The sequence below is a fragment of the Eptatretus burgeri genome, chromosome 3, assembly GCF_056783735.1.
Source record: "Eptatretus burgeri isolate ZD-2024b chromosome 3, Ebu_testis_v1, whole genome shotgun sequence".
In the NCBI taxonomy this organism is placed as follows: domain Eukaryota; kingdom Metazoa; phylum Chordata; class Myxini; order Myxiniformes; family Myxinidae; genus Eptatretus; species Eptatretus burgeri.
In genome coordinates this window covers 73,465,620-73,491,419 of record NC_140963.1, presented here as the reverse complement: position 1 = coordinate 73,491,419, position 25,800 = coordinate 73,465,620, and the positions used below count along the sequence as shown (strand labels likewise).

Here is a 25,800-nt window from a genome sequence, read left to right as displayed (position 1 = left end):
CTCCCTCTCCCTCTCCGTCTCCGTCTCCTGCTCCGTCTCCGTCTCCCTCTCCGTCTCCGTCTCCGTCTCCGTCTCCGTCTCCGTCTCCGTCTCCTTCTTTCTCTCTCTCCTTCTCTTTCCTTCTTTCTCTCTCCTTCTCTTTCCTTCTTTCTCTCTCCTTCTCTTTCCTTCTTTCTCTCTCCTTCTCTTTCCTTCTTTCTCTCTCCTTCTCTTTCCTTCTTTCTCTCTCCTTCTCTCTCTCTCTTTCTCTCTCCTTCTCTCTCTCTTTCTCTCTCCTTCTCTCTCTCTTTCTCTCTCCTTCTCTCTCTTTCTCTCTCTCTTTCTTTCTCTCTCCTGTATTTGTTCAGCCACAGAAAGATCTCTTGTGTTTAGTGAACTACTTCAATTAGGCAAAGGATTTCTCCCCTCTGGTTCATCTTTCCATTGATTGCTCAATCCAATGTGACATCACTGCTGACTTCAGTTATGTAAATGAGGCATTTTGCTTCAAATTGATTCTTGGTATCGTTATTTATTTATTTATTTATTTATTTGGATGCAGCCTATGGCTGCTTGGCCACATCATTTTTTTCTGGGGACACAGCTGTGCCACTAATGCAATGCCCCGTTACCAGCACGCTGATGCACATTTTGCCAACCTCAGAAGGATGGCAGGCTGTTAACCCACCTGTTGTTAATTCAACGGTTGAAGACGGGCTTGAACTCAAGACCCTAACCATTAAGCTAACACCAGGCTTCCCAGTATCTTTCAAGCTCTGTGAATGTGATGCCATATTGTATACAGTCTGACATTTTATGCTGATTTAGTTTCGACGATGTTCAAGCTTTAAGGCAGAAACAGATGTTGTACATTGAATGACCATGCATTTTGAACTTATGATAAGGGGTCGTGAGTAATGCTTTGACAATCGTTGCCATGACTTTTCATGATCACATTCTCTGGCCTTTGGCCTGAAGGTGACGTGTTCAACTTTGTCAACAGTCCCCCTCCCCCTTCACTGTGGAATAAGCATTTCCATGAGGAAACATGTCCAAGACCTCCGTTAATATTCAGGCTTGCACACTCACTTACTCTCAAGGGTTGTTAGTCATGTTCAGGAGAGATCTCTTTCTCTCCATTTGTCAGAAAAGGTATTTGCGTTTCATTATTTTTGATGTCAGCATGTCTGATGTCATGTATTATGGAATGATATTTCCTTTGCAAATTTGATTGAGGCAGGCATGAGACCTTTTTTAAAATAAAATATTGATGTTAATGTAAACTTTTGTAAACTTGTGTGACTTGCTACTTGACGGATAATAATTGTTCCTCTCCCCTTATATCTGTCATTTCTGTTCTAGATGACCATGCCCGGGTGAAGGTGAAGGCAGAATACAATCATGCACAGTGTGACTACATCAATGCAAGCCCTATTGTATGTCCTAAGCTTGCGAATGAATGTACCTCGTCGTCCGAAGGAAATATTTATTTTAATTTTATTTTTCTTTCTAATTGTAGGCAATTGTGTCTTAATGTTTATTTCATTCAAATTATGAGTTATAACAGTGGAAGCTTGTTTGCTGGTTGATTATGGTTAATTGGGAGCTCTTCAAACCAATCTCCCATGCCCTCCCCCTCCCTACAACAAATAATTATTCACACGATGACCGAGTGATTCATTAGAATTAAATGTAAGGGTGGTTCAAAGCTCACCTGGATCTTCTACACATTACGACAGCATGCATGAATTAATTATTTTTGTTGAATGAGTGAATTTGTCATTGTAGTGTTGGGAACCATTTCCCGTAATCACCCGTTTCCTGCTGTAATGCAATTGCTGAATCAAAATGGGGAAAATTGTGAGAGCAAAGAAGGTGGAACAGCGAATAATTTTAACTTTTCTGATCAATGTAAACATCAACCCTGTTGAAGTTTATGGTTGATTGAGTACACAGCTTCATGATGATTTCCTGTCAAGGAAGATCTTGACAAATGAGACAATTAAGAATGGTCTCTTGTACTCGCTATCCACATTCCCTATTAACTTCGAAATTGAAGAATTTTAAGAGCTTTCACTCTGATTGGATAAGAGTTATCTCAAAGACGGAGGATAGTAATGTAGTAAGTATCGTTTATGAGTATGTAACACACATATGAACCTATAGTTACAACTACAAACAAAAGTACAGGTCAATTTCAAAACACCCTCATATATAAAGTTTGATGTCACTACATTTTCTGTAAAGTACACTTGCATATGATGTAGAATTGCAATAATGCGACTTTACAAACTTATTGTGGTGCATTTGTTTGGGGATATTATTCATCCAAAATATAATAACAAAACAAGTAGAGATACATTCAAGGTACACCACACCCATGCCAAATAAATAAATAACAAATCCTCCAGTGCGCAACATTGCTGGGGCGCCTTCGGTACCCGGCGATGCCGCCGTGCAGCACATGGAGATGTACAATAATTGATTGATTAATTGCCTAATTAAAATAAATAATCATAAAATAATTAATTTCTTAATTAATTGGCGAATAGCACACCAAAACCACCACTGTTTCATCCAAATCTGTAACTTTTTGAAAATTACGTAATTCTTCGAAAAATGAATAATTATTAATCGATTAATTGATTAATCAATAAATCAAAAATACCCTTTTTCGCCAAATTAATTGTTCACGATCATATCCAAATATCAGCTTCCGAGCTCAAAAAGTGCCTGAGATTTTGCCAGGATGGGAAATAAAATAAATAAACGAATAAATCAATAATAACGAAGTGATTAATCAATTAATTGGTTAATCAAAAAAGTTGAAAAATTGCATTTTTGCCAAAGAACATCTTCACTTTTGTCCCCAAATTTCAGCTTCCAAGCTCAAAGGATGGCTGAGATATCACCTGGAAAGCAAAGAAGAAAATAATCGATTTAATTCATTTATCAATATTTAAACAGATGTTTGGTACTACAGAACTTTAATATGGATACAAACAAACACGACATAATAGTGACCGAAGCTTTTCGTGCTGCACTCTTCAGGGTAAAAATCGCAGCAAGTGAAGGCGTGTGCTTTATACGCAGGTCTCAATAAGGTAGACGCTGATTGGTTCAACCCTTATGACGTCACGGTTAATCCGAATGCCCATTGGTCGGCTCATCATCTTCACCTCGAGCTCCCATTGGCTGGAGCAGAGTTCGTCGATGATTGACGTTTGCAACCACATCCTGGAGAGAGGGGGGATGGGTTTCCCCTAAGGTCCATTCACCATTTGTTACCATACTTCCCTTGATCTTTCCATGCTGAAAGAGATACAGAGATCGTACAAATTCCTTTTGACAACATGATATTGGATCTCGGTGGTAAGGATGAAGGTTCCTTCCAACAAACAGTACGTAAATGAAATGAGCTCCAACGTTGGCTCAATATCCTGAACATATCTGCATTGTACTGGTCTGCACAGATAGTGTTGGCAACCAGGTGCTGTGCAATGGCAGATGAAGCAGGTACCGTGGCCGGTTGTTGCTGGATATTTCTACATGCTCGCACTGGTTGTGTTCTAACCCTCACAATCTTTCTTCGAATCGCCAGGGGGATGTGTTGTTTGATCCGATCAGCTAATCTTCGTGTTGTGTGGCCCACGTACCGAGCTTCACATCGGCACTTAAACTCATAAATAACATTGCTGGTTTGTGAGGTGGGGAGCACATCCTTGTTGACTGACGTCAGCAAACGGCGAGAGGTAAAGATTACTCGGAGTTGCACAGCCAGAAACGTGTTGGACACAATATGTTTGATTTGTACTTCAAACCTTCATGATGATTGCCCTTTCCAGGGCATCCTGATATAGACTGGACATCTGTCCGGACCAATCTTCTGATCTTTTATCGTGTTTAGAAACCTGTGTATGTATCTCTTCATGATATGCTCAGGATAACCATTCTCACTGAGTATATTCATGATTTTGTCCATTTCAGAAGGAAGATTATAAGGTGAACAAATTCTCTGTGCTCTCTTAACCAGGATATTGATAAAGGCAATTTTGTTTCTCATGGAGCTGTTGGAGTCCCATCGAGTATACTGCCCCTATGAAAGTGGGCTTCCGGTAGACGGATGTTGTGAAACCAAGGTTGGATCTATCAACCAACACGTCCAAAAACCGTAACGTGTTTCATGATTCCAGCTCCATGGTAAACTTCAGCGCTGGATGGAGAGTGTTGAGCCATGCCTGGTTAACAGAGCACAGAGGATTTGTTCACCTTGTAATCTTCCTGCTAAAATGAACAAAATCATTAATATACTCGGTGAGAATGGTTATCCTGAGCATATCATTAAGAGATACATACACAAGTTTCTAAACACGACAACAGATCAGAAAATTGGTCCGGACAAATGTCCAGTCTTTCTCAGGATGCCCTGAAAAGGGCAATCATCACGAAGGTTTGAAGTACAAATCAAACATATTGTGTCCAACACGTTTCTGGCTGTGCAATCCTGAGTAATCTTTACCTCTCGCCGTTTGCTGACGTCAGTCAACAAGGATGTGCTGCACACCTTACAAACCAGAAATGTTATTTATGAGTTTAAGTGCCGATGTGAAGCTCGGTACGTGGGCCGCACAACACTAAGATTGGCTGATCAGATCAAGCAACACATCCCCTTCGCGATTCAAAGAAAGATTGTGAGGGTTCGAACACAACCAGTGCAAGCATGTAGAAATATCCTGCAACCACCGGCCACTGTACCTGCTTCATCTGCCATTGCACAGCACCTGGTTTCCAACCCTATCTGTGCATACCAGTACAATGCAGATATGCTCAGGATATTGAGCCAAGGTAGGAGCTAGTTTCATTTATGTATGTTGGAAGCAACCTTCATCCTTAAGGCCCGGTCGCACCTTGACGTTTTAGCCAGTGATGGCAACGTATTAAAATGTATGTAAAACGCTGGCTGACGTTGAACTTTTGATGTTTTTTTTTTAAGATTTGGACGTATTCATAACGAGTTGGTCGTATGCATAACATATTAGTAATGGACACAGAACGTTTCGTTGTGTTATAGATAACTTATACCAACGAATGCTGACCTGTTGTCGGCCTACACAACCGATGCCCAACGATAGTCTAACTTCGGCATAGCGCGTTGCACGCATCGCCGACGATGTCGTGACGTAGCCTATTAAAAGGCTGACGCACAACGATTCGAATCATAACTGCCGTAGAAATGGAAGTGTCAACATCGCGGTCACACCTTGGCGATCTTGCCAGCGTATGCCGACCTAAGAAAAATGTGTCTAAAACGTTGGGGCACGTCAAATACGGTATGAGTAAGTTTGGTATACGTGAGTAGAACGCTAAAGTACGCTATCCTACGTCGTAGTAAGTAGAGTACGTCAAGAAATTTTAAACATGTTCAAAATGTTACGACGTACTCGGCATATGACACACGTTCCGCATGCGATGGGGATAAGTTTTACACACGATATGTGGACGCTTACACACGTCCACAAAGGCTACTTATAAGCTACTCAAGTCGAAACACGTCGCGGTAATGTCTTTTTTACGCGAAACTTATTTCTAACTTGTGTTTGACGTGCTTTGAACCAATTCTTTACGTAGTCCCAACACACATCGACGTATGTAGACGTATTCCAATGACGTCTTCCGGTCGACAAAAAAAAAAAAAAATGAACGTGTTTCTAGGTTACAACTGCCATATAAAGACGTGTTCCCAGCAGTTTTGGGAATTGGTATATAAAAATGCTGCTCATAAAAGGGAACCCAACAGTGTTTTCGAGTTCCTTTTTGAGTCGATGTCCATGTCAGCAGTATCAGTATCAGTATCAGTATTAGTATTAGTAGTAGTTTGTTCATGTTGGCAGTAGTAGGTGAGTGTGAGGGCGAGGGTGTGTGTTATGATGGATCGTCCTTGTGTCCGCGTGTCCACGGGTAGGTTCATAGGCTGCCACTCAACGATTTAAATGGCTGCATCTCCACTATTGAAAGTAGACGCTTGCGCTAAACAATTGGATTTTTTTTACACTCAACGACTTTTAAACGGTACCACTCAGCTATTTTCATTGTTTACAATGAACGATTTAAATTGCTGTGACTCGCCTTTGTTTTTTGACGCTGGCGCTCGGAAATTTTAATAGTTTCTATTGAACGTGTTAAATCGCTCAAACCCCACTATTGAAAGTAGACGCTTGCGCTCAACAATTGGATTTTTTTACACTCAACGACTTTTAAACGGTACCACTCAGCCATTTTCATTGTTTACAATGAACGATTTAAATTGCTGTCACTCGCCTTTGTTTTTTGACGCTGGGGTTTTGAAATTTGAAGCGTTTCTTCTGAACGTGTTAAAACGCTCAAACTCGACTATTTTAAATAGACGCTGCCGATGGACAATTGGAATCATAGCCAAGCTAGACATCGAAGTGTGAACATCCTCGTCATGCCGAAGAAAAGTTTGAAGAATGCTGCAAATAAGTGTCCTGGCCGTGGCCGTGGACGCCGATGCAAGGACGATCCATTATACCGACGTCTTTCATCCTATGAGTAACTTAAAAGTAACGTCTGTCGATGTGTGGCAACGATCGCGTAACGTGCCAACAACACGTTAATCATAGGTTAGAAATAAGTTTCGGGTACGCTAAACATTACCTCGGCGTGTCTCAACTTATGATTAACTTACAAGTAGCATGTGTTGACGTCTGTCAACGATCGCAGACCGTGCATACAACTTCTGGCCAGCGTAGCGGAACGTGTGAGTCATACGCCGGCATACGTCGTGAAATTTCAAGCATGAAAAAATGAGGACAACCGAAAAGTACAACGTTTAAAGCCAGCGTACAACGACGTATGGCAGTGTTTTTCAGCGTGCTCTCAATGTTATCAAAACTTACCCATAACGTATTCAACGTGTGCCAGCGTTTTAGAAAAAAAATTCAAAAATCGGCATACGTTGGCTAAAACGTCAAGGTTGGACCGGGCCTTTACCACCGATCCAACATTATGTCATCAAAAGGAATTTGTACGATCTCTGTGTCTCTTTCAGCATGGAAAGATCAAGGGAAGTACGGTAACAAATGGTGAATGGACCTTAGGGGAAACCCAACCCCCTCTCTCCAGGATGCGGTTGCAAAGGTCAATCATCGATGAACTCTGCTCCAGCCAATGGGAGCTCAAGGTGAAGATGATGAGCCGACCAATGGGCATTTGGATTAACCGTGCCGTCATTACGGTTGAACCAATCAGCGTCTACCTTATTGAGACCTGCGTTTTAAGCACGTGCCTTCACTTCCTCCTTCACTTGCTGCGATTTTTACCCTGAATAGTGCAGCATGAAAAGCTTCGGTCACTATTACGTTGTGTTTGTTTGTTTGTATCCATATTATAAATAAATAAATAAACCACTCTCACCCACAGGGTGACCCGTATCTTGCCAAAAGGTGACCACGTGTGACTTATTTAAGGTCACACTGAGGTGAACAGAGCTGCTATCCACCAGGAGCGACTCCTTGAGGAATATCTGCCTACGAGAGATTCCGATGAGAATCGTTCTACAGAGTAACCATGAAAAATATGCTTTTGCCTCATAACGTCACCAAATGACGTCATAATGTCTCAAGTTTGACATATCGAGAAAGCACTCATCGAGGTGTTCAATTTGAGGTACTACACGATATGGTTCCTAAAACTTGAAAATTTGACCTTGGGTCAAATATGTTTGACATGCGGCGCTAACCATGAAGGTCAAGGCCAATCGCCACCAAAAATTAATCAGCTGAGCGCCAGACCATGAACTATATTCCCATGAAGTTTGAAGACTATCCGATCAAAATTACTCAAAAAATAAGGGTTTCATCGACTCCCCTGATTTGCGACAAAGTGACCTTGACCTTTGGCCTTGACCTTCAAAATTTTATGCGCTGAAAGGGACCTCTATAGGCCTCTGATATGCGAAGTTACAAAAATTTCCAATGATAACTGTGCTCTGCAGAGCGATTTATACGTGATTACAGACCAAAATGAAAAAAAAAACATATGAAGGTCAAGGCCAATCGCCACCAAAAATTAATCAGCTGAGCGTCAGACCATGAACTATATTCCCATGAAGTTTGAAAACGATCCGATCAAAATTACTCAAAAAATAAGGGTTTCATCGACTCCCCTGATTTGCGACAAAGTGACCTTGACCTTTGGCCTTGACCTTCAAAATTTTATGCACTGAAAGGGACCTCTATCGGCCTCTGATATGCGAAGTCACAAAAATTTCCAATGATAACTGTGCTCTGCAGAGTGATTTATACGTGATTACAGACCAAAATGAAAAAAAAAAACATATGAAGGTCAAGGCCAATCGCCACCAAAAATTAATCAGCTGAGCGTCAGACCATGAACTATATTCCCATGAAGTTTGAAAACGATCCGATCAAAATTACTCAAAAAAATAAGGGTTTCGTCGACTCCCCTGATTTGCGACAAAGTGACCTTGACCTTCAAAATTTTGTGCGCTGAAAGGGACCTCTATAGGCCTCTGATATGCGAAGTTACAAAAATTTCCAATGATAACTGTGCTCTGCAGAATTTTTTATACGTGATTACAGACAAACAAAAAAAAACTAAAAAAAACATACAAGCTGACTAACATATCTTGCAAAAACTTCGTTTTGGCAAGATAAAAATCCCCTTTATAGCCAAATCACTTGTTTATTGTCATGTCCAATTTTCAGCTTCCTTGCTCAAAAGGTGCCCGATATGTCACCAGGATGAGAAGTGAAATAAATGAGGAATTAAAAATCGATAATAATTGTAATTAATCAATTAATTGATTAATCAATAAACAATACTGTTTTTGCCAAAACACATCTTCACTTTTGTCCCTAAATTTTAGTTTCCTCGATCAAAGGATGGCTGAGATATTTCTCGGTAAAACAAAGAAACAAACAAGAAAGCGGATTAAAAAATGAGTCCTCCCTTTCCTTCCTGCCTGTCATCCTTCCGAGGTCGGCAAAATGAGTGCTACCTTGCTGGTATTCTGTGTCGGAGTGGTGACCCGTCCAGGATTGTGCCTAATCGCCAAGAATACTTCTTAGGCAGCACCAACACTCTGCTCAGACTATGGTCCCAATGGATGGATGGACTCCCTTCCTTTGGCACCCGGCGATGACGTTTTGCATCACCTGGATATGGAATTGGGAAGGAGTGGTGTACAATACTTTTCTCTATTACGATATTTCACTGCTTCCATTCATTGAACAGACACATGGCTGCACCAGCAGCTTGTCCCCTTCAGAATATGGAGCACTCAATCAGCGAACAACCGCACATCCAAGTTAAACAATGAACAGGGTTCTTAGCGAGAAAAACCTTAATTATAAATGAAGGTGTGTCTGTGTCTATGTCTGTGTCTGTTATAAAATAATTATTTGTCCACTTGTCTACCATGGTTTATAATACAACTTGGAAATGCTATTGCTATGAACACTTCATATACAAGTCCATTTACTATCTTGAGAATTGCTCAATAACATCATGTAATCTTAACAGAAACAAACAAATGTAAATCACAATTCATTTGTAATAATATGAGTCAGAGCTGAAAATCCTTTCTTCTGCCCCCCTCCCGCCCCCGCTCATTTCCCCCACCCTTGATAGACCGATCATGATCCCCGCAGTCCATGTTACATTGCAACACAGGGTCCTCTCCTTCACACCGTGCCTGACTTCTGGCAGGTATGCACCGGTACTAGGAAGATTAAATTAGAAGAGTTATGGAGACGTATATTGGAACGAGAAAATGGGAAACGGGGAACAATTGGGAATGTTGTGAAGATGGATATGAGGAAATTGTGTGAAGCAGTGGAATATAATAGCGAACTAATGTCATGAGCAAAACATGAAGATATGACGGGAGGAAAACATAATCAGGAGGTACACTGAGTAAAGCTCATGATGCCTGAAACGCTTATTCAGGTTCACATTGGTTCGTACTGTGTGGAGTCAGCACGAACCTTAAGAAATTGAGACCAAGCTGGATCTGTGTTTGTCATGCTGTGCCGGCAGATGGTGTGGGAAAGTGGCTGTGTTGTCATCGTGATGCTTACTCCTTTATGTGAAAATGGTGTTCGCCAGTCACAGTGCTACTGGCCAGATGAAGGGTCTACTGTCTACCACATTTACGAGGTGACCTCTTCTAACAACAGTGAAAGGAATGTGAAGAGAAGTGTTTTATTCACATAAAAAAGATAAAGGATTATGATTCGGCTGAGCTGATAATAATGAGCTATCTTGGCAGAAACCACTTAATCACTCTCACCCCTCAGTAAACATGACAAAAATGGATGAATTAAATAACGAATGCACCACCAACGTGTGTTATTTTCTTCAGCCAAAGAGAATGACCACGATTATATTAAGGCCTGACTCCATTTTAAATACCAACGCTAATTTGGTCGCCCCTGAGACCTTCCTTACTCGCCCCCCAAGTGTAATTTCATTTGTTCTTGGGCTCACCCTTTAGGAGGCGGGTCCAAAAGGCAGCAGAGCTAATGAGATTGGTGCACGTACGTGATTGTTTTTAGAAGTCACGAGCATTTTCTGGAAAGCACGAAGACCATTGAGATTTAAAATCAATGGAGGGTCTCCACTCGCTGGTGGAGCTTTCCCAGAATTCACTATATCGAGATGAAGCAGAATCCTCACAAAAACCTTCGATGATTTTTTTTGAGACATCTGATAAAAATGTAATGAGAATCTTATCAACTTGTTACTTGCAAAATCGAAGATTTTTCAAGGATATTGCTCGGTCGACTTTGTTATTCTATCGATCTATCTGTTTGTCTGTCTCTTTGCCTGTCTGTTTGTCGCCTACAGGTCACAATTCTAAACCGATCGTCAAGAAGCGTTACCAAGTTGTAGAGGCAGACTCAACTGAGAAGCCGATTGATTTTGAGTTCAAAGGTCAAATTTCTGAAATCGTCATTTTTCATCCGATTGACTTGAAATTTGACCAATATTTGCATATTGCGTCACTGAATTAGGAAACCAACTATTTTTGGGGTTAAAGGTCAATTCAAGGTCAAACTTCTAGATCTTCAAATTAGATTTGGAAAATCATCAATTTTCATCCAATTGCTTTGCAAACTAAACAGCAATTGCATAGTCCGTTACTGAATTGGGAAACCATCTATTTTTGAGATCAAAAGCTCAAAGGTCAACTCAAGGTCAAACTTCTAAAATCATCAATTTTCAACTGACAAATTGTCAATGTTCATCCTGTTAACTTGAAAGTTGAACACAATTTGCATAGTCCATCACAGAATTGGGAAAGCAACTATTTTGAGGTCAAAAGGTCAAAGGCCAACTCAAGGTCAAACTTCTAAAATCATCAATTTCAATCTGAAAAATAATCAATTTTATCCGATTTACCTGAACTTTGATCAAGATTGTGAATTTTAATCTTGATGAAATCGACAATTTGATGTATCCATGGCAACCTTTTGAGAAGGGGGGTGGATTTTGCAAATATCATGTTCTGCACGATGTCTTTTTCTTGTTTGTTACTTGCAAAATGGAAGATTTTTCAAGTACCGTATATTGGTTCGTCGATTTTGTTATTCTGTCTGTCTGACTGTCTGTCTGTCTGTCTCTGTCTGCCACCTACAGGTCGCAATTTCAAACCGATCTTCACAAAACTTCACCACATAGTAGAGTTTGAAAAAAGGAAGAAGCCTATTGTTTTTGAGGTCAAAAGGTCAACATAGGCCAAAGGTCAACATAACTTAGTTGAGATTTCTAAAATCCTCAATTTTCATCCGATTGACTTGAAATTTGAAGAGGATTTTCATATCAGGTCACTGAATTCAACCACCAATTATTTTTGAGGTCAACGTAGACCAAAAGGTCAGCATAGGCCAAAGATCAACAACTTTGGTGAGATCTCTAAAATCCTCAATTTTCATCAGATTGACTTGAAATTTGAAGAGGATTTATATTTCAGGTCATTGAATTCAACCAGCCAATGATTTTTTTCGGTCAAATAGAACAAAAGGTCAACAGTCTCAAGGTCAACATAGTCCCAAGGTCAACAACTTTGGAGGTTTTTTTTCTAAAATCCTCAATTTTCATCTCATTGACTTGAAATTTAAAGAGGATTTTCATGTCAGGTCACTGAATTCAACTACCAATTATTTTCAAGATCAACATAGGCCAAAAGGAGAACATAGGCCGAGTTTCTAAAATTGTAAATTTTCATCCGATTGACTTGAAATTTGAAGAGGAGTTGCATATTTGGTCATTGAATTCAATTATTTTTGAGGTCAAATTTGTTTTATGGATTTTGCAAGTATTGTGCTCTGCACGACGTCTTCTTATTGTTTGTTTGTTTATTTGTCTTCAATGTCATGCACGTTTGTCCAATCTTTTTTTCTTTACATTCTGAATAGTTTTATTTTACTTTTAACAGTTTTATTCTTGGTCTGATTTATATTATGCAAGGTGTGCTGTTTTTTATTTATTTAAATAATACTTGATGTAATCTGAAGTTGCTGTTTAATTACATTTACTTTTAAACTCACCTTTTTGCCATTCACTCATGATACTGGGATTTCAGGTGCAAAACCTATATCCAGTTGATAGCACATAGTCCACTTGGGCTGGCAGAAGAGCCTCTAGGTTGTGTGCGGCATGGTTCATATGCCTTGTTTCCCAGTGGTGGTAGCAAATAATATTATTTGATGGTGCGTTACAATTGGTGATTGTGGTGCACACGAATGGCAACACTGTTGAACATACCACGGTAGTGAACACATTGGCACATGAGAGGCCGCAACACAATTTAAACGACGATCGTGATTGTTTAATTTGTGTCTGTGGGCCTCTGATGAGACAATGTTTTGTTGTAGCTCCTGTTATGTTGTTGTGGTCAGTTTGTGGTGTGAATTAAATAGATATACATGTATGGCATTACACCACTTATCATTGGAAAAAAAATGCAATAAGGCACATACATGGCAGTAACAATACTTATGGCTCACCCACTACAGTTGCCCTGCATCTTTTAATTGGAGTTAGTCAGGATCATTCAAAAACACAATTATTTGATCATTGCACAGTAGACAATTTTTAGCTTCTCTGGAATTTACATTCCAGATCAGGTATTGTCATCGCACACCATCCAGCTGTCCGTCCATCTCCTTTTTCGACTTCTCCAGCCAAACCGCTGGACTGATCCAGCTGAAATTTGGCAGCAATGTTCCTATCCTGACTCCTAACAGGAATTGCAAAGCTCGTTTCAGTCACTTGACTTTAAGTAGATTAAAATGGCTGACTTAGTAAATTTCTTCAAAAATATTCTTCTCCAGACCCACCAGTCAGAATGCTACCAAATTTGGGTTACAATATTAGGACAGAGTCGGGATGTTATATTGTGGTGGTCATGCTGATCACTTTCCCGGAAGTGTGTCAAAATGGCCAGCTTCATCAATTTTGGGGAAAATCATTTCAATTCCTTCAAAAATCTTCTTTAGATCCACCAGTCAGAATGCAACCAAATTTAGTTTATAACATTAGGACATGGTCCTGACGTTAAATTGTGGAGGCCATGCCAATCACATGACCGAAAGTGTTTCAAAATGGCCTACTTACGTCAATTTTTGTGAAAATCACGTAAATTCTTTCAAAAATCTTCTTCTCCAGATCCACCAGTCAGAATCCTACCAAATTTGAGTTTCAACATTAGGACACAGTCATAATGTTAAATTGCAGAGGCCATGCTGAACTTATGACCAGAAGTGTGTCAAAATGGCAGTCCCACAAATTCCTTCCCAAATCTTCTTCTCTTGATCTACTCATCAGATGGCTACTAATTTTGGGTTACAACATTAGGCAAGGGGAGGGATGTTAAATTGCCGAAGTCATTCCAATCATGTGACCGGAAGTGTGTCAAAATGGCTGACCTCATCAACTTTTTGGGGAAAATTGTGTAAATTCCTTCAAAGATCCTCTTCTCCATACCCATCAGTCAGAATGCTACCAAATTTAGTTTACAACATTAGGATATGGTCCGAATGTTAAATTGCAGAGGCCATGCTGATCACGTGACCGCAAGTGTGTCAAAATGGCAGTTGCGCAAATTCCTTCCAAAATCTTCTTCTTGAGACCCACCACTCAGAATGCTACCAAATCTGGGTTGCAACATTAGGCTAGGGTACGGATGTTATTATATTGCAGAAGTAATGTGGATCACCTGACCGGAGTGTCAAAATGGCCGACTTAGTCAACTTTTTGGTAAAATCACATTAATTCCTTTAAAAATCTTCTTCTCCCAACCCACAAGTCAGAATGTTACCAAATTTTGGTGACATTAGGCCAGGGCCCAGATAAGCTACAGGTCCAGTGGTCATATTTTTAAATTCTTGCTCAGCTCTTGGGGAACTTTTAATACTTACTTTGTACATGTTATCATAGTGATGCAACATGTCAGTCAGTAAAATCCAATTGATTTATTGTCACCTGGCCTTCAGCCCACCTTTGTCTGAACTCCACCAGCCACCACTTATTATAATAATAATATGAGTTCCCTTACAAGGAGCTTCAATGCACGAGAAGGCGATTGGGCCCATCAAAGCCTGTACTATTATTACAGACATATAGTTGTTTGTCCGTATTGTGATCCTTCAATGCTGAATGGCAAGCAAGGAAGCAGCATGTCAAGCAAGGAAGATATCTTTGATATGACTCTGATGGGGTTTGAATTCCTGACCTACCATTATGCACAATGGCTGGTAAATGGATCATTCAAAAGCACAATTCTTCGATCATTGCACAGGAAGTAAATTTTTTGTTGACTATGCAATGATCAAAATTATGATTTGTGTAAGTACTAGCGAGGTACCCATGCTATGCATGGAAGGGAGCCCAAGTGCAAACAGGCAATGTGGAAACAGCGAATGCCAAAGCATGAACCAATAAATTCTACATTCCTGTTGCACCTTCAGTCGAACGTCAGGTATGGACAACTGCTTTGTGAAGGCCTTTGGGGAAAAAAACCTTACTACAGCTGACCCCAACAGAGGTAAGGTGGGGAATATTTCTATGATGTCACAATGGTAAAACTGCAAATGCCGAATCTCTGCATGTCGCTGGTGGAAACCCTCACATTATTTCCTGATTCACCTTTAAACTCAATCTCTCTATATTCTCATTCCAAACAGCATCGTTCCAATCACAAATTAACACTATACCATTAATATAACAAAATACAATGTTACAAACACTCATGAGGTAAATGAAGTAAATGCCGTTCTGACATTATAGCCAGGTTGGGAGCAGTTTCATACAGATCAAAACTCAAAATTGTATTGAGGAATTTATGAAATCCCCCCACCCCCCATGCATGTCAGGTCAGGTTTGATCTGTGACCTGCTACAGGTACCATGTAAACCTGTACTAACCTGTTCCATGGTCGGGTTGTCGGCGACGAAACCGTCTCCCCCACCAGGTTTTCTGGTGAGGAGGGTGTTTGGATATGGACACCCAGCAGGATTAAAAACAAAACCTGTCAAAGGGCGGAGGAGCTCCTTGTGAGCCAACGGCCATCCATATCTAGTGCCCAACTGTGTCTGCGGACGTCCTCCTGCAGTTGGGTTACTTCTTATTAGGAGGTTGGTGGCAGGATTTGCACTCCGGCCACCGTAAAACCCTTCATTCCGCAAAATGCAAAAACGCAAAAACTTCTTGACTTTGCAAGAAGTCATGGACTTAGGGTGGCTGGTTCATGGTTTCAGCGCCCACAAGCTCATCGCTGGACATGGTATTCCAATGCTGGCGGTGTGGCAAGGGAGATTGACCAAGTCCTCATTGACGGTCGTTGGAGGATGATCCAGAACTGCAGGGTCTACCGGAGTGCTCAGTTCCTCAATACTGACCACAGACTTGCTGTAGCAACTCTAAAGCTGCACCTTAAATCCTGGAGAATGGTACCATCCCAGCCTAGGCTGGTTGTTGGCAAGCTCAGGGATGAGAGAGGAGCTGAGGAGTTTGCGAACAGGCTGAGTGGACACTTGGGGGGTCTGGGTGCTTTGGGGGGTCCTGAAAAGTTGTGGAGCGCCTTCAAGACGACCGTCCTTGATGTTGCCGGTGGATGTCTTGGAGCTCACCACAGGGCAAAGAAGAATTTTGTCTCAAGGGACACTGGATACCATTGACCAGTGTCGCAGGGCCAGGCTGAATGGCAGAGCTGAGCTGTTCAGGGAGCTGAGGCGTAAAACTGTACGTGCACTGAGGGTGGACAAGGAGGCCTATGTGCGAGGAATCTGTGAGGGGGTAGAGCATCACCTGTGGACAGGTGATTCTCGTCCCGCTTACAGGGGAATTCGCGCATTACGTTCATCCAAGCCCATCCCTCGGAGCACTGCAGTTCGAGCAGAGAGTGGTAGGCTCTTGACAGAGGAGTCTGAAGTGAAGGCCCGCTGGGCCGGTTACTTTGAGCGGTTGTACCAGGCTGATCCCCCAGCTGTCGAGTTGGACGTCAAGGGTATTACAATCCCTGTTGCTGACCCTCGAATCAACTGTGGTCCACCTTCGCTTGTGGAAACACGGGCTGTGGTGAACCAGTTGAAACAGGGCAAAGCTCCAGGGATCTGTGGCATCCATGCCGAACTTCTCAAGGCTGGTGGAAATGCTGCACTCGTGTCGTTGCATGCAGTTTTGTGCTTTGCCTGGAACACAGGCATCATCCCAACTGACTGGAAGAGGGGCCTTGTTGTCCCTCTCTGGAAAGGGAAGGGTGATCGCCAAGACTGCAACAACTACCGAGGGGTGACGCTGCTCTCAGTGCCGGGCAAGGTCTTTGCTCGGATAATTCTTGATAGGGTTCGCCACCATCTGCTTGATCACCAGTGTCCAGAGCAGTCAGGCTTTACACCAAAGAGGTCAACGATTGACCGTATCCTTGCCCTTGGTGTCCTCACCGAACGCAGACGAGAGTTTTGGCAGGGGTTGCTTGCAGCCTATGTTGACCTCTGTAAAGCGTTCGATTCAGTGAATCGGGATGTCCTCTGGAGGATTCTTGGTCTTCGTGGGGTGCCACCAAAACTGATCGATCTGATGTCTGAACTCTACTCTGGTACTGAGAGTGCTGTGAGATGTCGTGTTACCCTCTCTGACTTATTTCCAGTTGTTACTGGAGTTCGTCAGGGATGTGTACTGGCCCCCACACTTTTCAGCACTTGTATGGACTGGATTTTAGGGAGGATGTCGGAGAGATCAAGTTGCGGTGCATCGTTTGGGAATGTCAAGATCTCGGACCTTGATTTTGTGGATGATGCAGTCATCTTTGCGGAGACTTTAGACATTCTTTTGGGGGCCCTCGAGATGCTGAATGAGGAGTCGGAGCCGCTGGGATTACGGGTTTCTTGGGTCAAAACTAAGATCCAGGCTTTCGGTGACATCTTGGATGCTGCTGTCCTGTCTGTGTCTGTTTGTGGTGAGGATGTTGAGGTCGTGGAGAGATTCACTTACCTTGGCAGTGATATTCATGTCTCTGCTGGCTGCGAGTCAGAGGTCAATAGACGTCTGGGTCGGGCCTGGGGAGTCATGGATTCACTGAATCATGGGGTGTGGCGCTGCCGGTACCTGTGCGGGAGGACGAAAGTCCGAGTCTTCAGGTCCTTGGTACTTCCAGTCTTGCTCTATGGATGCGAGACTTGGACTCTGACCAAGGATCTGAGACGGAGACTTACTTCCTTTGGTACCAGCTCTCTTCGGAGAATCCTTGGCTATCGCTGGTCGGATTTTGTGTCCAACGAGCGGTTGCTGAGAGAGACTCGGATGAGATTTGTTACCTGCATAGTCCTTGAGCATCAGTTGCGGCTGTATGGACATGTGGCTCGTTTTCCTGACGCTGATCCTGCTCACCAGATTCTCTCAGCGAGGGAGTCTCATGAGTGGAGGAGGCCAGTGGGCCGACCACGTGCCTCGTGGTTGCAGCAGGTTGACCATCATCTCAAGGAGATGGGGATGGGCCTGGCATCTGCCTTGGGGATGGCCAGACGGAGGCCTCTGGAGTACCGGCGGAAAGTGGATGCAGCGACGCGCTGTTCTGGCACATGCTCCCATACCTGACCTGACCCCACCCACCTAACAAACCGGCTGGGACCCTAAAACATTCCACAGAAGATTTGGCGTGGCTAGCCCCAAAACTGAGGGAGTTGTTCAGGGATGGACAGACGGACACTCCTGCTTTATAATATAGATGAAGAAAAGTAAAGCTAATCAATAGTCTTATTAAACATTGTTCTTAGCCATCTATCCTGCCAGGTTGTACAAAATCTGAGTGTGCACAGAACTTTGTGGTCAAAGTTAGAAAAAGAAAAAAACAGAAGAGAATTAATGTAAAAGAATTGGAATTTCTAAAGATAAGACTTGCCAACATTCTTTAATTTCCATTTGTGTTTGTCTTTTTCTGTCATGCTTTGCAACTTCATATGCTACCTACTATATCAGTGAATTGCTGTGTTTGTAGACAATATGAGAGAAGTTGAGCGACTATCATGACACTACTTCCTCCCTCCTAATCGGTGTTTCAGGTAAACTTGGTTTCGGAGCATATCTGGTGTGAAGATTACCTTGTACGAAGCTTCTACCTGAAGAACCTTCGTTCAGGAGAGACCCGCACTGTGACGCAGTTTCACTACCTGAGCTGGTCAGACCACCGAGTACCCTCCACACGATCCCTGCTCGATTTTCGAAGGTGGTTTCCTTTGCTCTCCTAAGGTGGTGCATAAAACGTGCAGCAGGAATTTCAGTTGTAAAAATGGTGCTGTTAACAAAAAGGTTGTAATTACTTTTGCAGTAACTTGAAGGTACATCAGATATGCGAATCGCATTTCATTTTTCGTTAAGATTTTGCTTTTAGATATCACCAATATTTTTATGGTAATTTCACTGTTCAATCTTTCTCCCTTACTTTACATAATCACAAGATATTCTGTTTCATTTCTCTCAAAATTCTCCAACTTCCTTGTTCTGAGCATTGTTGTTGAATTTCATGTACCAATTTTTATCGAACATATGCGTCTCAGGTAAGGTTTTCACTTAATGATGATGAGATGGCAGGATAGCCTGGACTTATATACTTTCTCCTCCAAGAAACCTTCAGTAGTCTGGATTTGAATGTCGATCCAGCTATAAACTGTCATCCCGGTGTCACGCAAGCGGGGCGAGATTATCAATGCGAGTGCCATCCCTCGGATTGAGGTTAAACTCGGCATTCTGTCTGCCGACATAAGTTGGTGGACATTAAAGATCCCATGGCATCCTTCACGAAGAGTTGGTGAGCTATCGCTGGCATGACGAACAAATTACAAACTCCTGAGTTAATGTACCGGGACCCTTCATCGTCAACACTTCTGTGCACCCCTCTGCAGCAGCATTTCTTTAATCAACCCGACTCCCATGCGCTCATCTACTCAAAGTTGTTCGGGATTTCTGGGGGAGCCAGGTTACTTAACTGCTGTCTAGAATTTACCATTGACAAGTTTTGAGTTGTAGCATCTCATTATTATTATGGTCGGACAGTGAAAATAAAACTGACGTGACATGTTTAAGCATCCATCATCACAGGCTAGACAGCACAAATATGAGTGTGCATACATCTAGGCCATCACACCAGCATTGTTTTAAGATTGGTGCATTTAAAAGATCGACAAACGATACATTTTGAATACATCGATTGCAGAACAATTTCACGTCCCTCCCACGTCAAATACACTCAGACAGTGTTTCCAAAGTCCCATTTCTCCCCATGAAGCCTACACTATCCTTGAAAGGTTTGGTCAAAATAAATTGAACTGGTTAATAGATTGTCATTTTTGTCAGGTCAGATTAGATCTATGACTTGCTACAGGTACCATGTAAACCTGGACTAACCTGTTTCATGGTCGGGTTGGCGGCAACTAAACGGTTTCCCCCCACCAAGTTTTAGGGGAGGAGGGTGTATGATGTGGACACCCAGCAGGATTAAAAACAAAACCTGTCAAAGGGCAGAGGAGCTCCTTGTGAGCCAACGGCCTCAATATCTAGTGCCCAACTGTGTCTGTGGACGCTCTCCTGCAGTTGGGTTACTTTTTATTAGGAGGTAGGTGACAGGAATTTGCACTCCTGCTACCGTAAAACCCTTCATTCCGCAAAACATCTGAAAAACACAAAAAAAGATCTGAAAACACACTCCATGGGAGTACCTCCTGTGCAGCTGCCCATCGCAGGGTAGTTCACTGGATTATGGGATTGGGGTAAAGCCTTTGGGACGTCCAATTTTTAATGATAGGAGGGAAACCACACGGTCACTTTCCCTGGTCAGATTGCGGTGGTGTGTATCAGAGTGGTGCTGAGGTGTCGTCCACCAGACGGCAATCTCTTTGGGTTAACCTGAGACGGTCCCTTCGGGTGGGTGCCTGGAATATCCTATCCCAAAGAGAGGATGATAACCTGTCTCTGTTATCATCTGAGCTCAAGTGTTTGAACATCGGTATTGCAGCACTCTCTGAGGTTCAGAGACCGGATAGTGGCGAGATCATGGCAGGTGGTTACACCTACAATTGGTCTGGTCACTCTGATGGTTACCATGCCCAAGGAGTTGCTGTGGCTGTATCCAATAAGCTAACTCCAATGATAATTGAGGTAACACCGGTCAACGAGCATATTATGAGACGAAGGACTTGTCACTACTTGGGTGTCATTTCCCTGGTCTCTGTATGTGCTCTGACTGAGGCGAGTGATCTCACCATTCAGGACGCATTCTATGCCACGCTCAAGTCTGTGGTTGATCAATGCCACAGGCGAGATACTCTTCTAGTCTTGGAGGATTTCAACGCATCGACTGGAAATGCTAGGGATGGTTATGAGACATGTGTTGGTCCCCATGGGTCTGGTACTGTGAACCAGAATAGAACTAAGTTCCTTGACTTTGCAAGAAGTCATGGACTTAGGGTGACTGGTTCATGGTTTCAGCGCCCACAGGCTCATCACTGGACTTGGTATTCCAACGCTGATGGTATGGTAAAGGAGATTCACCATGTGCTCGTTGATGGTCACTGGAGGATGATCCAGAACTGCAGGGTCTACTGGAGTGTTCAGTTCCTCAATACTGACCACAGGCTTGTTGTCGTAACTCTGAAGTTGCAGCTTAAATCCAGGAGAATAGTACCATCCCAGCTGAGGCTGGATGTAAGCAAGCTCAAGGATCAGAGGGTAGCTGAGGAGTTTGCAAAGAGGCTGAGTGGAGATTTGGGGGGGTTTTCCTGCATTGGGGGATCCTGAAGAGTTGTGGAGTGCCTTCAAGACCACCATCCTTGATGTTGCCGGTGGATGACTTGGAACTCATCGAGGGGGCAAAGAAGAATTTTATCTCTCAAGGGACACTGTAAACTATTGACCAGAGTCGCAGGGACAGGCTGAATGGCAGAGTTGAGTTGTTCAGGGAGATAAGGCATAAAACTGTACGTGCACCAAGGGTAGACAAGGAGGCCTATGTGTGAGGAATCTGTGAGGGGGTAGAGCATCATCTGTGTTCAAGTGATTCTCGTCCTGCTTACAGGGAAATACACGCATTGCGTTCCTGCAATCTCATCCCTCGGTGAATTGTAGTTAGAGCAGAGGGTGGTGGGCTCTTGACAGAGGAGTCCAAAGTGAAGGCCCGCTGGGCCAGTTACTTTGAGCAGCTGTACCAGGCTGATCCACCAGCTGTCGAGTTGAATGTCAGGGTGTTACTATTTATATTGGTGACCCTCCAATCAACTGTGGTCTACCTTCATTTGTGGAAACACAGACTGCAGTGAACTGGTTGAAATGGGGTATAGCTCCTGGGATCTGTGGCATTCATGCTGGACTTCTCAAGGCTGATGGAAATGCTGTGCTCGTGTCATTACATGCAGTTCTGTGCTCTGCCTGGAACACAGGCATCATCTCAACTGACTGGAAGGGGGACCTTGTTGTTCCTCTCTGGAAAGGGAAGGGTGATCGCCAAAACTGCAACAACTACCGAGGGGTGATACTACTCTCAGTTCCAGGCAAGGTCTTTGCTCGGATAATTCTTGACGGTTCGCCACCATCTGCCTGAGCACCAGCATCCAGAGCAGTTCGGCTTTACACAAAAGAGGTCAACGATTGGCCAAAATCCTTGCTCTTCGGATCCCCACCAAACACAGACGAGAGTTTTGGCAGGGGCTGTTTGCAGCCTACGTTGATCGCTGTAAGTCGTTTGATTCAATGAATCGGGATGCCCTCTGTAGGATTCTTGGTCTTCGTGGGGTGCCACCAAAACTGATCAACGTGATGTCTGAACTCTACTCTGGTACTGAGAGTGCTGTGAGATGTCGTGTTACCCTCTCTGACTTATTTTTTAGTTGTTACCGGAGTTCATCAGGGGTGTGTACTGACCCCCACACTTTTCAGCACTTGTATTGACCAGATTCTGAGGAGGATGTCAGAGAGATCAAGCTGCGGTGCATTGTTTGTGATTGTCAAGATCTCTGACCATGATTTCGCAGATGATGCAGTCATCTTTGCGGAGACTCGAGATATCCTTTTGGGGACCCGCGAGGTGCTGAATGAGAAGTCGGAGCCACTGGGATTACGGGTTTCTTGGGTCAATACCAAGATCTAGGCTTTCAATGATATCTTGGATGCTGCTGTCCTGTCTGTACCTGTTTGTGGTGAGGATGTCGAGATCACAGGGAGATTCACTTACATTGGCAGCGATATCCATTTCTGTCTCTGTCTCTGTCTCTGTCTCTCTCTCTCTCTCTCTCTCTCTCTCTCTCTCTCTCTCTCTCTCTCTCTCTCTCTCTCTCTCTCTCTCTCTCTCTCTGTCTCTGTCTCTGTCTCTGTCTCTGTCTCTGTCTCTGTCTCTGTCTCTGTCTCTGTCTCTGTCTCTGTCTCTGTCTCTGTCTCTGTCTCTTTCTATGTCTCTCTCTATGTCTCTCTCTATGTCTCTCTCTATGTCTCTCTCTATGTCTCTCTCTATGTCTCTCTCTATGTCTCTCTCTATGTCTCTCTCTGTGTCTCTCTGTCTCTCTCTATGTCTCTCTCTCTCTATGTCTCTCTCTCTCTATGTCTCTCTCTCTATGTCTGTCTCTCTCTCTCTATGTCTCTCTCTCTCTCTGTCTCTCTCTCTCTCTCTGTCTCTGTCTCTGTCTCTGTCTCTGTCTCTGTCTCTGTCTCTGTCTCTGTCTCTGTCTCTGTCTCTGTCTCTGTCTCTCTCTCTCTCTCTCTCTCTCTCTCTCTCTCTCTCTCTCTCTCTCTCTCTCTCTCTCTCTCTCTCTCTCTCTCTCTCTCTCTCTCTCTCTCTCTCTCCTGTAAGCCAGAGGTCAACAGATGTCTGGGTTAGACCTGGGGAGTCATGGATTCACTGGATCATGGGGTGTGGTGCTGCCGGTCCCTGTGCAGGAGGATGAAAGTTCAAGTCTTCAGGTTTTTCGTGCTTCCAGTCTTGCTCTATGGATGTGAGACTTGGACTCTGAGCAGGGACCTGAGATGTAGACTTAATTCCTTTGGTGCCAGGTCTCTTCGAAGAATTATTGGCTATTGCTGGTCGGACTTTGTATCCAACAAGAGGTTGCTGAGAGAGACTCAAATGAGATTTGTTACTTGCATCGTCTGTGAGTGTCAGCTGCGGCTGTATGGACATGTGGCTCTTTTTCCTGACGCTGATCCTGCTCACCAGATTCCCTCAGCGAGGGAGCCTTGTGAGTGGAGGAGGCCGATGGGCTGACCATGTGCCTCGTGGTTGCAGCAGGTTGATCAGCATCACAAGGAGATGGGGATAGGCCAGGCATTTGCCTGTTGGATGGCCAGACAGAGGCCCCTGGAGTCCCGGTGGAAAGTGGACGCAGCGACGTGCTGCTCTGGCGCATGCTCCCATATCTGACATGACCTGACATTTCTCCAAATCCAAATCCCATCATTTGGTCATCCGTTTCATCCATGTTTCATGGCCATCCGTCAATCGGTAACATAGATCCCCCTGCACCATATTCCAAATTCACCCTAAATTGGAAACTTCATAAAAGCTAATAACTTAATCTTTTCACCATGCACTCCCCATTGGCCCCCATTGTGCAAGCCACGTTTGGAAGCACTGTGATGCAGAGGACTAATGTGCGATCCATAGGGCCTGTTGTTCTCCATTATATGTGCTCAATTTGGTTGTTATCCCCTTAGCCATTAGAAAAGATCTCCCCTCCCTCCAATAGCATACCCTATGGGCCTTCATTAGTTCTACTAAGTTTGGTGGCCCTGCAATGTTCTGTTCTCAAGAGATGTGAGATTATAAGAGAACGAACCGATAGACAAACAAAATAAATGGAATGTGACAACAAGGACAGCTTTGTGTTTGTGTTAACTTTGACTGGTGAGTAAATGCACTGCACGTACACCAATAACAAGCATTGTCTGATATTGAGCAATCGACATGGATTGACATGGTACTGGAAAGGCAGAGCTTTCATGCATGATGAAATTATTTTTCAAATTCCACCTGCACTTTTCATTGTCAAAGTTAGCGCATTGTTCGTACACTTAGTAGATCAAGATTTGAGGGAATTTGTCTTTGTCATGTCGCTGTTGACCAATACATATAATCACGCGTTTTCTGCTTTAACACACATGTTGAAAAGCAATGTAGTGGGGAGTGAGATAACATATAAGTTTGTGGAACAGTGAATAATAATGAACAAAGATGAACCCTGTGTCGAAATTCACAGATTATCATATTCACAGGATGGTGATTATAGTCTCTCAAGGACTTCCATTTTCAAAGACCATCTTTGGGGCAAGAAGTTTATTTTTAAACAAAAAATGAGGCCTTGCATTAGCTCGTTATGCATCCAAAATAATATTTTCCACTGAAGACGTATAACCATCTTCCACTCTGATGCGACAAGTACAGTACCTGTCTAAAGGTGTAGAATACTTTGAAAAGTAAGTTATCATTTAATGTAATGCACATTCAAGCTTTGTAAATATGAAGCGCCCGAATACGTAACAGGCGGTGATATAAGATCTACAAATAATTTCAATCGTTCATGTTTCTTATGATCCCAAACTTCAGTGTTGTTTTATGTAAAAACATTTATTTTACAAAATAGTGGATCTTCTCTGATTTCAAACAAGATGCAGCACTCGTCGTGCCAAGATGGCTGCCGCTATCATTTTTGTGATTTGCAGCTTGATCATTCCAAATACAGTTGCATAGTCACAAAAGTGATTATCGGAATCTGTCGTTGCCACCACAGACCTGTTCAGACGTGGCCTTATCAAGCGTCTGTGTCTTTATGCCGATCTACACATTGCAGGTGATGCGGCTTAAGATATGCTGGATAACTCTGACAACACACAGGCCTCTCTGAGTCAACATTATTACTTCTCTCATATAATCCGTGATAGCTTCAACCGACCTCTTGGACTGAACCAATAGTTTAAAAAGTGTTTGTCACATCGTCGACCGAGAATTAACAGGGTCTATCTGACATTTCATTCACATTTAGAAGTCCATGTTGAAGGGCAACAGAGGAAACCAAGTAAAATTATTTTATGTAACCTTTATATGTACCTTTTATGTAGCACAAGATATGAAAATAAAATGTTATGAGATAGCGGCAATTCCACGTTGAATTTTTGATTTCATTTTTCTCAAACTTTAAAAAAGTGTAGTTGGACCCTGTTAATTCTTGGTCGACGACATGTCAACATCATCATGTGCTGCCTTTTTGGCTGCTGGTTGCATCATTGGTTAGGGACATGGCT

The 25,800-nt window shown here is 42.9% G+C and overlaps 1 protein-coding gene across 1 annotated transcript in view; it reads left to right on the top strand.

The window, feature by feature from the left end:
• Window positions 1-25,800, top strand: part of LOC147030183 (receptor-type tyrosine-protein phosphatase N2-like) — a 345,865-nt gene that overhangs the window by 319,347 nt on the left and 718 nt on the right. Inside the window, exons 18-21 of the mRNA XM_085872166.1 lie at window positions 1,342-1,415; window positions 9,652-9,729; window positions 10,060-10,179; window positions 18,585-18,748. Of these exons, the coding sequence (XP_085728292.1) occupies window positions 1,342-1,415; window positions 9,652-9,729; window positions 10,060-10,179; window positions 18,585-18,748 (436 nt within the window). The remainder of the gene's footprint in view (window positions 1-1,341; window positions 1,416-9,651; window positions 9,730-10,059; window positions 10,180-18,584; window positions 18,749-25,800) is intronic.